Raw genomic sequence first — 14691 nt, forward strand, 5'->3', positions numbered from 1 at the left:
GAGTTAGAGCCAACCCTTAACTAGACCTCAACTGGGTTTTCAGATGCACTGAATCACACAGGAAGAGATGTCCCACAGAACAACAATGTGTGGATTAGAAAAATGTGCCTCTGGTGGCAGTACAGCTCTTTCTTTCCCACTAGGCCACCAGATCTTTCTTTTACCCAAAGTCTGTAACTTTTCGTTGAAATTAATAATAAATTTAAAAACCAAAAAAACCAAAAAAAGTAAAAAAAAAGAAAAATAACAAGATGAGCCATTAAAAAACAAAACAAAAACCCCATCAAGAGTCAAGTTTACATAGTTTGTGCTAATCTGCCTCATGATTCAAGGACAAAGTACTAAATTGCTTAATTTATTTAATCTGGTTTACTTGACCAATGACTATTGCTGGTGGCAGGGAGTTCTTTTGACTTAATGAGTGGGGATTGTCAACCTAAAGGTGGGGTTCAAATCCACTAGCAGCTTCGTCAGAGAAAGATGAGCAGTCTCCTCTGTTAGGATGTACAGCTTCCAAAAACTCAGGGAGGTTCAGCTGAGGGTCATTTCTGCTCCACTCAAAGCTACATAACAACCTATCAGAGGAAAGGAGCTGAAGGGTCAGCTAAGAGTCAACTCTGACTTGAGTCAGAGCAATGAACGTGTTTAAAAAATATGTAATTACAAAAATGTTGTTACTGTTATGTGCTGTCAAGTTGTTTGTGATCCTACATACAACAACTCTGAACCCTGCTCTGTTCTGAGTCACACTTACTGTCTCTGACACACCTACCCCATTACCTCAGTCAGTGAGCCAATCTGTCTCATTGAGGGTCTTCCTCTCTTGAGCTGTCCCTCCACTCCCCAAGCATAATTTCCCTCTCTAGGAACTACTCCCTCCTTGCAACATGTCCGAAGTATGTCAGATGGAGCTTCAGAATCCTTTCCTCCAAGGAGTAGCCTGGTTTCACTCTCTCTAGGATGAAGTTCTTTGTTCTCCTAGCAGTCCATGGTATATTCAACAATCTTCTCCAGCACCACAACTCAAAGGCATCAACTCTCCTTCTATCATAGTTTTTCACTTAATTTATTTCTACTTATGGCAATTAAATTCTTTCTTATATAGGTGAAGACTGAAATACAATTTAACTACTTGAACATTGTACTAGGATTTATTTCAGAGAAAAAAATTTGTTTGATTTATTTGCTTTGTGCAGAAAAATTTGCTCCAACAAGGTGGCGGGGTGTGTGTGTGTGTGTGTGTGTGTGTGTGTGTGTGTTTAGATTAACATGCAAAGCAGAGGCTATTTGTAATTTTGTAGCAATTTAAAAAGTCATTATATACATATTCTCCTTTCTAGCCATAGTTCAAAAAAGGCTAAAGAAGGAGAAGAAGGCAAAGAGAAAATTGCAGGAAGCCCTTGAGTTTGAGACAAAACGGCGTGAGCAGGCAGAGCAAACGCTTAAACAGGCAGCTTCGACAGACAGTCTCCGGGTCTTAAATGGTAAGCGGGCATATATTATTAGATATATTAGATGCATGGGTACCTAACGTTCTTTGTAATACTCCAAGGACAATTTAGACATGTGTTTGTGGTTTTATGTATTTCTATTTCCTGTGATTCATTAAACTGTACTTGCAGCTGAACAGATGATGAGAAGAAATACTTTCTTTCCTCAAGTCATTCCACACTTGATTCTTTACCCCACTTTCCAGGTGCTGACATTGCTTCTCCACTTAAGCAAATCTGTCTGTACCCCAACAGGATAAAATATTAATCTGAGAACTTCCCTCTACCTCTCATCCCATTTTTAAGAACAGTTTTGTGTTGCTCTTTTTATTTTTCTTTTCCTCAAGTCTTTCTCAACTGCTTATGGTTATAGTCTTTGCTCAACCTTTAAAGGGTGATAAAGATTTATTTTATTTTAATTCAATGCCAATGTAACAGGTTGCTCTTTTTAAAAAGGACAATAGGAATCAAATGAAATATGTGTCACTCTTACCTCTCTGTGCTTTTAGACTCCCTGACCCCAGAGATAGAAGCTGACCGCAGTGGCGGCAGAACAGATGCTGAAAGGACAATACAAGGTAGGAATTTGCAAAAGGCTATAAATCTAGATCTTGCTCTATGAGTTTTTCCTCAGCTTTAGCCTGCTATTCAAGCATGTAGCCTACCATCTGGGCCACATCAAAACAAGTTCAAACAAGGTCAAGTTCATCTTGCTTGTTTATAGGAGTGAATTCATTTTGTGCTGATAGATTTTTTTTAAATTAGCAGGTCATTTCTGTTTATACAATGCAATTAAAAAGGAATAATTAATTTTAAACAATGTATGATTTAATCTTGGACACAGTAAATGTGTTTTATTGAATACTAGCAGCACTCTCTAAGCAGGAAGAGTTTATACGTTCTGTACATTAGACATAAAATGACGGTTTAATCAGATAGGTGGTTCTTAAAACTTAAAAATGTATCAGTTATTTCTTGTGACAGCTACAGCAAGGTGTGTGCCAAAGAGACAAGTTGAATGTTAACAATAAATAAGATTGTTTAGTCCCTATGTGACTTTTCCAAATGTTCCATATGCCATTATATACATTTTAATAACACAAATCTGCTGAGCAACATCATATGTAGAATACTAAAGGGAGTTATAGGAAACACTCCAAAGAGCTAAATATGTATATTGCCGAGACCATGCTGTTAGGAAAGAACAAAATCTGAAGGTTGCATTTATGATCTAATGTCTATTCTAGACAATAAACTGCACCTAACAATGTGAATACTAAACAGCAAAGAGTGCATTCGTTTTCTACTTTAAATGAAGATAAATCCTACAGAAGAAAGCCTAAATGATTTACTGCCATAATCCTTTCAATCACTTTATCTTTTAGGATAGTGTTTAGCAGTGTTTGTGTTATTCAGCCAGGTCTAGAAGCTAGAAGTGTCATTCATAGCATAAAGGACACATACTTTTCTAAAGTATTTCATGTCATAGGCACTAAAGAGAAATTTGCAGAACCATTTTAAAAAATTATTTTCTTTCTTGACCTATATTTATTTAGCCTGATGCTACGGTAAGCATTGTTTTAAATTGTTGTTGTTGTAGCGAACCATAGAGTTAGAACCAAACCATACCTGACCCTCTGGTGGGTTTTCTGAAGCAGTTAATCCAATAGGAGGAAGATTGCCGATCCTTGTCCCTCAGAGCTGCTGGTGGCCTCAGACTGCAAGCCTTTGCAATTGCAGCACAGCTTCTTGCCACTAGGCCACCAGAATATCATGTTATCATGAGAGGTTTGTTGTTGTATACCGTTGAGTTGTAACCAACCCGCAGCTGACTGTCCAGTGGCTTTTCAGAGTCAGTAATCCCATGAGAGGAGACACTATATGCATTTGAGCAGTAGTTAGGACCCAAGTTTTCAGAGTCTTAAATATTTCAGCACATTTTCTAAACATGTACTTCATTAAAATGATAGGATTTCTGGAGTATGTCTCATAAAGATTATATGTTAGTGGTAAGGAGTTGTGCTGCCAATGCAGAGGTAGGCAGTTTGAATCCACCAGATGCTTTGTGGGAGACAGAAGGGCAATGTCATCCTATGTAATGACAGCTGACACACAGGGTCAGCTATGAGTCTCTTCTGACTCCATGGAAAACAATAAAAAAGAAAAAAAATTAGTTTTCCTTCTCAGATGCCTTTGCAATTATAACACAATCTAACACAAGCTAACCTCAATAACACAAGCTAACCTCAATAAATCCAGTGTAAACATCAACTTTAGGGTGTGAATAAAGAGTGATATTCATGTGTTAACTTAAATAATGTCCAGAATGAACTATGAAAGTGCCTTAGCCTCAGTAAGCAGGTTGTTGTTGTTGTTGTGTACTGTCGAGTCAGAACCGACCCACAGCTTACTCTCCAGCGGGTTTTCAGAGGCAGTATATTGCACTGTAGTCGGTTACCCATTCTTCTCCCACAGAGCATCTGGTGGCCTTAAACTACAATCCTTTGGGATTGCAAGGCAGAGCGTCTTGCCACTAGGCCACCAGAGCACCAGTACATAGGTGTAGTATAGAAATAATCCAATATTCACATAATCTTCAAGGTGATCAGAATAACTTATCCCAGCTACAGAGTCACAAAGAGAGATTTTTGAAGTTGGGAACATTGTTTTCATTGCTGCTGCTAGGTGCCCTCAAGTTGACTACAACCCATAACAAGCACTGAACAACAGATGGAAACCTTGTCCTATCATACCATCCTCATAGGCTCTGCCATGTTCAAGCCTATTGTCACGTTCATTATAGAAAATATGGACAATACATTCCTGTATATAAGCTGGAGCTTATGAAAAAAATTGTCATACATGTGGCTGAAATATTGGAAACTCTCGATTTGTAATGCTGTAACCTGCTGATTCAGAAAGAAAAATTCAATTATGCCTTATCCTCCTTTTGCTCATGAGAGAGCACTCTTGGATAAGTCAGAAAATCCACCCAAGCAGCTTTATGGTTCGGGAAAAGAATGTTGTATAACAATTACCCAGAGAATTTTAAAGCCAAGTATAAATTATCATTTTTTATTGCTTTGATTTAATTATACTGTGAAATTTTACCCACATCATTGATTCACGCAGCCTACCAATTTTGAAAACTATTTCTCAAGGTCTAACTTGTATAAACAACAATGTTCTACTTTTTTTACATACTTATTTGAGGAGTTAGCATTTCTGTCATGATAATTGACAGATGAGTATATATTTTGGAGTGTTAGGCTTTGGGAAAGTATTTCACCAGCAGTTGAAATGATCCGAGAATCCTTGAGGGTAGAGGGTGCACATGGTTAGCACAATTAACTTCTAATTCAAAAGCTGAGGGAAGTCTAAATACAGGAGAGGTACTCTGGAGGAAAGGTGTGGTACTTACTGAAAACCATGTGGAGTACAGTTTTAATGTCACATACATGGGACATTGTGAGTCGAAACAACTCAGTGGTTAGTTGGCTTTAAAGTAAGCCCAGACTCTTAAAATATCTGAGCAAATGTATCAGTTTTTTTTTCTACTCTAACCTTATTAAATAAATCCTTCCAATTTGAAGGTTGTGTTTTTTTAAAAAAACTAAAATAATGTATTGAATGGCACAGGATAGGGCAGAGTTCAGTGCTGTTGTACATAGAGTCGCTATGAGTCATAGGCAACTCAACAGCACCTAACAACAACAACAATATATTAATAAGTTAGTGAACAGAAGAAAATTAACTGTAAAGAGAAGAAATAAGGATAAAAAGACTGTATTTAGTTAAAAACTAATACACCCAAAAGTGAGAAAGGCAAATAAGAAAGATCCAGGATGGATTACTAATTTGTGAAGAGGTTTGCAGTGTGCATTTTGGAATAATGGACCAAACCCACAGCTTCATAATACTGTCAAGATCAACACAAACAAGGGTTCTCTCTTCCCATTAGATCTCTATTGTCCCCAAACCCAGGTTAATATTTTTTATATTATTTTTTGCCTACCAATTCAAGCAAAACTCAAATGATCCTCTATTCTAAAAATACACTTAATTGAGAAATATAGACCAATATTTTTAGGCTTATCATACCGTGGACTTAGTTTGAACACTTTTATAATTAATAAATGTTATCTTTAGTCCACAGCTTAAAGGCATCAATTCTCCTTCTATCCTCCTTGGTCGTTGTCCAACTCTGATGCTAAACCGGGTGGCTCCGTGGAGGCAAGGATTCTGAGGCTCCGTCTAACATACTTTGGACATGTTGTGAGGAGAGACCGGTCCTTGGAGAAGGACATCATGCTTGGGAGGGTGGAGGGACAGCACAGGAGGGGAAGGCCCTCTATGAGGTGGATTGATTCAGTGACTGGGATAATTGGAATGGGAGTGTCAGAGACAGTGCGACTGACACAGGACAGAGCGGAGTTTAGGGCTGTTGTACATAGGGTCGCTACGAGTCGCAAGCAACTCAATGGCACATAACAACAACAACAACATCTTTAGTCCATGCTCAAGTAGCACAGTCCATAGGTAGTTGCACTGCTGATCCTAAAGTTGGCAGTTTTAATCCATCAGGAGCTACGTAGAGCGTAGATGGACAGTCTTTTCCCAGGCAATTTACAGCATCCCATTCTGCAACGGCACTGGAGGATCAGCTCTACGTCAGCCCCCAACTATACAAAACATAAATGCTGTACAAAATCAGGACCCACGTTGCTTCGATCTTTGTAGATTCAGGATCCTTATTGCTCTGACAATTCTGACAGACTGAGTTTAGAGATTGATAGAATGAGAGCAAGACCAATATGATTCCAGGTAGAGAACTCAGAATTGTAAGTTCAGTAGTTACAAAAACAAATCTTTCTAATAGTTGCACTTATATTTTTTTTTATTTTTCTTGAGTGCATTGCTAATATCTCATTTCCCAATTTTTGAATTAGATTTGATTTCTGTGAATATAAACTGATGTTTATTTTCAATTTATATTCAGTTTAACATAGCATTGGCACAAAATAGCACTTTAGTTTTTGGTTTAATGTATATTAATCTCACTTAATAATTTCTGATTTGTATAATTTCAAATGGTTAAATCATCACTGTATATTATTTAGCTGATCAATATATAGATGTGAAATATAACATGACAAGCTACAAATTATTACTCATCTTTATATTTTATGCAATTTCCAATATGTCTTGTATGTTCTTCTTAAAAATAGAATTTGAATACTTACTGAACTAAAAAAAAAACAACCAAAAACCTCTCTTCTTAAACTAAAAAGTGATTTTAAAAATCAGTATTAATTTTATTTTAACCAGAGTCTCTCTGACATCTTAAGATATCTACAGATGATGCTTGCAGAATCTGGCCTTTACTTGAAAGTACCCATGACTCAAATAGTACAAAACCAAGTATTTTCCAATGAAATATAGAAAATCTTTCTATACCATGTTTCTAGACATCCACATATTGTTTATGGACGTCTAGTTCATATTTAAAGGCTCATCTTATCAGATGATATTGAGTTGATAAGGGTCCCTGGGAACCCCATGTGTCGAGAGTAGAACTGCACACACAATAGGGCTTTCAATGACTGATTTTTAAAAGCAGATCACCAGGCCTTTCTATTGAGCTGCCTCTGGGTGAAATAAGACTTCCACCTTGCAGTCAGCACCTGAGCACATTCAAAGTTTATGTACCACCTACAGACTCTTAGAAAGATTCATCTTTTTCAGAAAGATCCCTGTAATTAGCATTCTGTGAATTTATAGTACATTTAAAACACCAGATAGACATCCAGTTTTGATATCACCTATGAAATTGGAATAACCTTTTTATGTATTTTTAAGTACATGTTTCAGTACCAAAGTCTCACTGCTTTGAAGTAAATTCCAAATCATAGTAGCCCTGTAGGACAGTATAGGATTGCCATGTATGGTTTCTGATGGGAGCAGAATGAATCATCTCTCTTATGCAAAACAACTGATTGGGTTTGAACTTATAGCAGCTCAACACTTTTAAGATTTAAAAAAGAAGAAAAAAATAATCATAGCAACATTCATGAAGAAAACTCAAAACTGGACAGTGTTTGGTTCTGTTAAATATAGTTTCTGTGGGTCAGAACCAGCTAAACAAAACATAGAAACAATAACATAAATCTTACTTTAATTTAAAAACATCTTTAACTCTTACATAAATTTAAACATTAAGTTTAAATTTAAATCTAATTTCAATCAAAATTAAATTTAAATTTAAATATTATTTAAATTTAAATCTTACATAAATTTTAAAAGTATCTCTAAGAAAGCATTCATTCTTGTGCACCTTTTTTATTTCTTGCTCCTTTCTTTTGCTATCATATATTTTATGCGTGTTTCTCTTTCTTAATGCTTTAAAATAAGACTTGATAGTCCATCAAGTGTATGAATTCTTTTGGGTCTTTGACAGTTAAAAATTACTAGGAATGTGGCAAAAGGAGCAGATGTAGGTGTGGCTGAGTCTGACTTCTACCTTCTTCATAAAAGGGAACATTCCTCATCAATAATATTTATAATGGTATCAAACAAATATCTATTAAATCAGACACACATGCACCCATGTTCCTGTACCTATTTCCACTAATCATTGGGTTCAACATAAATTGTTGATTCACAGACTTTACTCACAGTTCTTGTACCAAGAGTAAGATTTATTAGGAAAGAGTTTTAAAGTAAGGGAAGCAAAGAATATCACCCAATACTAGTCTAGTCCAAGGCACAATTAGTCTAGGTTCTGGTTTCAGTTCAGCAGTCAACTTTTCCTTCCATCTTCTAGCAAGAGCAGCAAAACCTTTAATGGTGCCCTTTATCCCAAGGCTCTTCTGGGTATACCTACCTGAAGTTTCTATGCAGCAATGCCACAGTCTCTCCACCACCATCAGTAGGCTGTTAACACCAAGATCTTACTTTTAGGAGGGTCTTGCTCCAGTTTCGCTCAAGTCTTGCTTCTTAGTGTGGCAAGGACAGTCTCTCTTATCCTAGTCCCACAGCTGTTGATAATTTGCATGACCATATTTCTGAAGTTAAGATAGCTGGAGACCAGAGGAGGCCAAAGTAATGGCTAGAAAATCCAACTTTCAAGCTAACACCACAGGTCTGTAAGCAGTTATGGAGCTCTGGTTTTTTAGAAGTAAAAAGTGCTACAGTCTTAAATGCATATGGTTCAGATCCACAAGCTGCTTTGTGGGGGAAAAGAGAGGTGTTCTCTTCCAATGTGATTTAATGCTTCCAAAAACCCTCTGGAGTGTCATTGATGAATTGATTTCAACTTGACAACATACAACAACAGAAGTCTGTAAATTTTGCATTCATATGACAGTTTTCTTTCTTTTTTTATTTTTAAGCAGTTGCTTAACTTCATAGGATTTTTCTCAGGATTGGATAACATTATCCTTCTTAAGCATTTAGCCAATCCTGCACAATAGTATGCACACAATTACATTTTAGCTGTTAGTATCAAATTTTATTAGTATGAATTAAAACGTTTACTACAGTGCCTGGCAACTAGTAAACACTGAAGCTATTATTACTTTAATATATAACTTTCATTTTTTTGTAAAATTGGTCTGTATTTGGAAACAGTGTTGATATAGTCCCATAATATAGTGGCTGCAGAATTTATAAGATTTTGTTTTAACTTAGCTTACTAGTTTTCCATTTTTAAAAAATGTTTTCATTTATATTTAAAGAGTTGGCAAGAAGACTTTCTTTTAAAATGAATGAATGAATGAATGAATGAATGAATGAATGGGAAGGTACCTCTGCTGTCTCCACTATATACGTATTGGCTACTATTTATAGATTACAGATATCAAAGTCAATTCAGAATCGTGGTAGCCTTCCACAGGTTAGCATAAGTTGTATATCTCAAGGGAGGAGATGACCTCATCTTTCTTGAAGAGCGGCTGGTAGGTTTAAACTATCCATCATGATAGGGATTGAATCAATCTATGTATCTTCATAAAAAAATAAAATAATAGCATTATATAACTATGAACAAAAGAATAGTAAGCTCACTCCCTTTCTTTTGGCACTGGTTTCTAGAGTTTCACAGCTTTTAAACAAATCTAATCAATTTAAGACAACTGTGATTTAGTTCAACAAGAGATGATATTGATTTCAGTTAGTAATTGATAAGCAAGACATTGTCCCATAGTTATCACAGGTTTTTGTTAATTATTCATTTAACTGGACAATTCACATTCATATGAAATAGAAAACTCTCAAAAACAACCATTTTTTTTAATATTTTACAGAATTTTAGGATATAAGTTTTTCTTAAAAATCCAGTGTAAACATTTTTCTAATTTTAAAATGTATATAAAAGTTTTTAATTTAAATATAAACAAGTTTGCTTAAATTCCAAGTCATGAAGACCTCTTCCAGGCTTTGTCTGAATGCCTTATGTAATCTAAGCTAGTTGTACATTAAGTTAAACAGTGCATATTATTAAGTATGAGGTTGATTAAACTAGCAACTTGTTAATCCAATTCATTATAATGATCCTTACTTAAATTTATTTCATGGTATTATTTCCATAGATTTAGTTTTCTGAGCACCTGGTATTACTAAAAAAGCATAATCAGCATCGTTATGAGATTACATTGACATAACATGAGGCTTTGTGATGTTACTTGGATTTGTACTCCATTGTACAAAATACTGTTCTTGTTTGCCATTGAATCAGCTGATCGATGACAATGTTATATATACTGTAATGAAATACAGTTCAGTCTTACATATCTTCATGGTTGCTGATATGGGCCCATTGTTCTTGTTATTATACAGAGTACCTTCCAACCTAGGGAGATCAACTTCTAGAGTTATGTTCTTTTCTCATATGAATGTTTTCATTTGCTAGTTTTCACAAGGAGATCACTAGGCTTTACTTGTGTCTGAGAAATTTTTCTGAAGCCTGTTCACTATTATTGACCCTTTAACTATTTACAATACTTGTGACATCCCAAATCATAGCAACACTAAGGCTATGACAGCATGACAGACTGACAGATTTACAGACAAATGATGGATCTAAAACTCAGGCAAAGTAAATTAGGACAAAATAAGTGATAAAGCTTAGTTTACTATAGTTTGGTAAAGACAATATAATTTGGAAAGTACAGTGGAAATGTAGAGAATGCAGAAATTACTTTTATCTAGGAAAATCGGGAAAATGGATGGGAATTAGAACCTTAGAAAGGAGATCATACTCATTGTGTGACCAAATTACTATTAAATATTAAACCAGAGCTGTTAGTAATAAGATATGATAATGTTTTTCACTAAAACACAATCTAAAAAAACATGGAATTAAATTGGTTTGTCATCACATTTCTAATTTGTCTAGAACACTGTTTGAAGACCTATAATCAGAGAACAATTAGAAATATAAATCTGGAAAGATTATTAGCAAGGACCCTAATGTCAATGGTAGATTTGTTTTTATTTAACATTATAATTAGTGATGTGAGCAAGTGATTACATAGAATGTATTAATGAAATTCACAAAGGATCCTAATTATAGACACCATAACATAAATCTAGAGAGAACAGTGTAAATAACAGAAAGACATTTACAAAACTTTACCTTTACTGATGAATGATAGGAAACAACCTTCTTAAAGAAGAAAGTTGTAGTATAAGATCTTTTCTTAAAAGATATTTTTAATGTTCAACAGCTAACAGAGGTGATAGATATCATGGTAGTTCCTAGCAACTAGTTAACAAGGCTAAGAGAAGTACAAAGAACAAAAAGACACTTCTGCCTCTGTCATTTTACTCTTCTGTAATTATACTTATGGATAACAGTTGGTCAATTTTATTTTTAAATTATGGTAAAAAAGAATTCATTCTCTAGATTGTATATTATTTCCAATTTAAGGAATAAAGTGCATTTTCACTCTGAGAGTTCTATTACCTTTGTCATCAGTGAAGGAAAAGCTATTGAGCATTATATCCAATTAACTTGCTCACTGAAGATCATGAGACTTGAAAATGTGCATAATGCTCACAAAAGCTGAAGAAACTTACCTTTAGTAATGAAGATTAGTGCTTACTTAAGGCATTCATATTTCAAGCCCACTTTCTTGTTTTGGATCCATCCTTAGGGAAATAACAGGAGCATCTAAGACAATCTTTAATGTACATTCAAGATAAAATGTCCCTCTCATTGTCAAAGGAGTCAGAACGGATTCATAACTCACCCTTCCAGGGGTTTCAAGGCTGCGAATCACATGGGAAGAGATTGCTGCTCTTTCTCCTCCAGTGCATGAAAATCAGCAAAAAAGCATAGCCTTTGAGCTAAAAGTACAACTTTCGGCAGACTGTCCCACCAGAGTTCCCTAGATAAAGCATAAACCCATTTTTTTGATGAAACGATATGTTTTAAAAGGTCTAAGAGTACTATGAAAATATTTAATTTATGAAAAAGAGCCATGGTGGCACAATGGTTATGTGCTTGCCTGCTTATTGAAAGGTTAGTGATTCAAAACCACGAGCATGTCATGGGAGAAAGAATTTCCATTTCTTTTTCAGTCTGTTGATTAAAATAGAGAATTTGCATTTGCAAATAATAGTACCCAAGTACATGATTATATGAATTATGTCATAAATTTTCACAGTTTGTATATGTTTAGACAATTGAGATATATAATAACCTTTGATATAAATTCTTCTTCCGGGAAAAAATAAAACATCATCATTTTAACTGTAATTGTGAAAATGCTTATGGTGTATTATTCCACCTCCCACGGCTAGAGACAGAAGACAGACATGCCACAATAATGTTTTTTATTTCTACTGTTCGAACCATATTAATGAGAACATCATTTTGGAGAACTAATTATTTCTATTTGTCTTGTGTCACACTTTCTAATTCCCCTATATTAGCACAGCCAAAGCAAATTAATTGCTTTTCCAGCAGTTGAACCTTGTCCAAGAATGAGCTCACATTCCCTTCCAGTTTCCCTGTTTCTGGGAGTGCATTGTGTCAGAAATCTCTCTTGATACTAAACATAGTCCAGAGAATATCTTTACAGATTTCTGTGCTGCTCACTTGATGAAATTTATAAGTTTAAGTGACCCACCAGGAAAGATAAAGTTCTTAGCTGCAAGATTATACATCAAAACAGTTAAAGTGAAATTAAAATTAAATGAATGAATCTCACTGAAGCAAAAAAAGCAGTAATTAATGGTTCCCTTAATTGTCTTCATAAAATATTTGCATGGGTCTAATTTGCATAATTTGCATGTATTAATTAATCTTTCAAAGGAATTTTATGCTGAGAGAAGCCAAAAAATCTCTTTGTTTTATTTAACATCTAATGAAATATTTATCTTCTTTAATGAACTTCTCATCTTCATTAAAATAAAAATTGCACAAGTTTGTATGTTTTAAATGTTTTCATAATTGAAGTATTCACAAAATCTCTTTAGATTTACAACAGCTGAAAAACAAACACATTATCTAGCATTCAGTTTCATTTTAACAACAGTAACACTTAAAATACCAGAAACTTCCATTTTCTTTCCTCATTGGTTGAAAGACATTTTGATAAGTAACTATACTTATTTAAAGAAGTAAAATTTATAGAGAACTAGTTATTTATTAAAAGTGGCAATAGTATTTTCTAAGAGTTCAGTACTGAACAACTAAAGAGTATGCATGAGAAAAATCAGTGTGTTAAATTATTTGATAAATGGTTCTTAGGTTGGAAGTATCTTAGTTCATTCAAAGAAATTAGTCTCCTACAATTCACATACTATTATTACTATTGGCAACTTGATTGAATGGCAGCATTTTCTAATAGAAGCAACGGAACCAACTCAACTTGTCAATTGGCCTGCTGTCAAAATTCAGCAGGAATTGTTCCTCTCACAAACTAGGAGATCATGGTGAAAACCAAGAGGCTTGTCTAGCTTTCATCAAATATCAGCTAGTACATATTCAAGACAACTAAGAAGTGTGAGGAGAGAGCAGAGAAATGAAAAAAACAACAGCAGCATATCCACTGCCACTGAGTCAGTTGCAACTCACAGTGACCATCCATCAAGTTTCAAAGGCGATATATCATTATGCAAGGAGGCTGCTCCTCTTTTTCCCAATTAGTGGATTTGACCCTCAGTTAGCAGCCGGAAGCATTATACACTATGCCACCAGCACTGCTGATGGAATTGGTGATATGTTAATGGATGTATTTGTTCTGAAGCAGCAACGTTTAAGATTATTATAAAGGTGAGCATTAATGAACGCTCATGCCACAGGACTTCAAGGTCTATCTGCAAGGCTTTTACATATATTTTATCTTTATTGGTTTTCAGACCAAGTGTATTTCATATTTGATGCAGACAAATGCAGAGTGCTGGAAATAAGATGACGAATTCAGGATCTTATAATCCCTATGACTCCATTATGCCTCTCATCCTACCTGAAAACAGTCTTTTTTCGCTCATGATAATTTTTAAAGTCACTAAAATTGACTTAAATATTAAGCTACATGATAATATCAATTACACCTACGTTGAATTTCCCGTAGAAATAAAAGAAAGTAAGAAGCCATTGTCAGTTGGCAAAACTCATTTCCTGGCCCTGTAACTGCTCTTTTAATTTATGGGTTTCCCCCCACCCCCAAGTTTTTCTCTAGTATAAGAAAAAAACAAACAAAAAAAACCCCAAAAAAACCAACAACAAACCACCAACAAATCAATCAATTAAGTCAGAGGAACAAGTAATAAGTCTGTTAAAAAACAACTGCTAATATATAATTTTAAGATTCATATTGATATTTATTAAAGCACTTGATTACAATAGCATTAAATTAACTTGAAGGTTATTTAGTGGCTAGCGATAAGGTGAAAAGTATTAGAACCATAGACTTGTGTCAACACTATCATTTGTTCTTATTGTGATTATTGTAATCCTGGTGAGTGGCTTCACCTCCACAGACCACCTCTGTCACTGATAATTTTATCCTGTGAAAATGACAAAGCTAATTTTTTCTGTGAGTATAGACAGTCTTATACAGAAGTTCTGGTGGTACAGTGGTTAAGCTGCTAACAAAAAGTTGGCACTTTGAAACCAGCAGGTTTTCTAAGAGAGAAAGTTGTGGCCATCTTATTCTATAAATATTACTGTAGTTGTTATTTGCTGTTGAGT

The 14691-nt window shown here is 34.8% G+C and overlaps 1 protein-coding gene across 1 annotated transcript in view; it reads left to right on the top strand.

Moving 5' to 3' along the window:
- The window catches only part of DACH1 (dachshund family transcription factor 1), a 581146-nt gene that overhangs the window by 531197 nt on the left and 35258 nt on the right, over window positions 1-14691 (top strand). Inside the window, exons 9-10 of the mRNA XM_006882713.1 lie at window positions 1341-1484; window positions 2000-2068. Of these exons, the coding sequence (XP_006882775.1) occupies window positions 1341-1484; window positions 2000-2068 (213 nt within the window). The remainder of the gene's footprint in view (window positions 1-1340; window positions 1485-1999; window positions 2069-14691) is intronic.

Source organism: Elephantulus edwardii, unplaced genomic scaffold, assembly GCF_000299155.1.
Source record: "Elephantulus edwardii isolate Elephantulus edwardi_28Jun2011 unplaced genomic scaffold, EleEdw1.0 scaffold00023, whole genome shotgun sequence".
Lineage (NCBI taxonomy): Eukaryota > Metazoa > Chordata > Mammalia > Macroscelidea > Macroscelididae > Elephantulus > Elephantulus edwardii.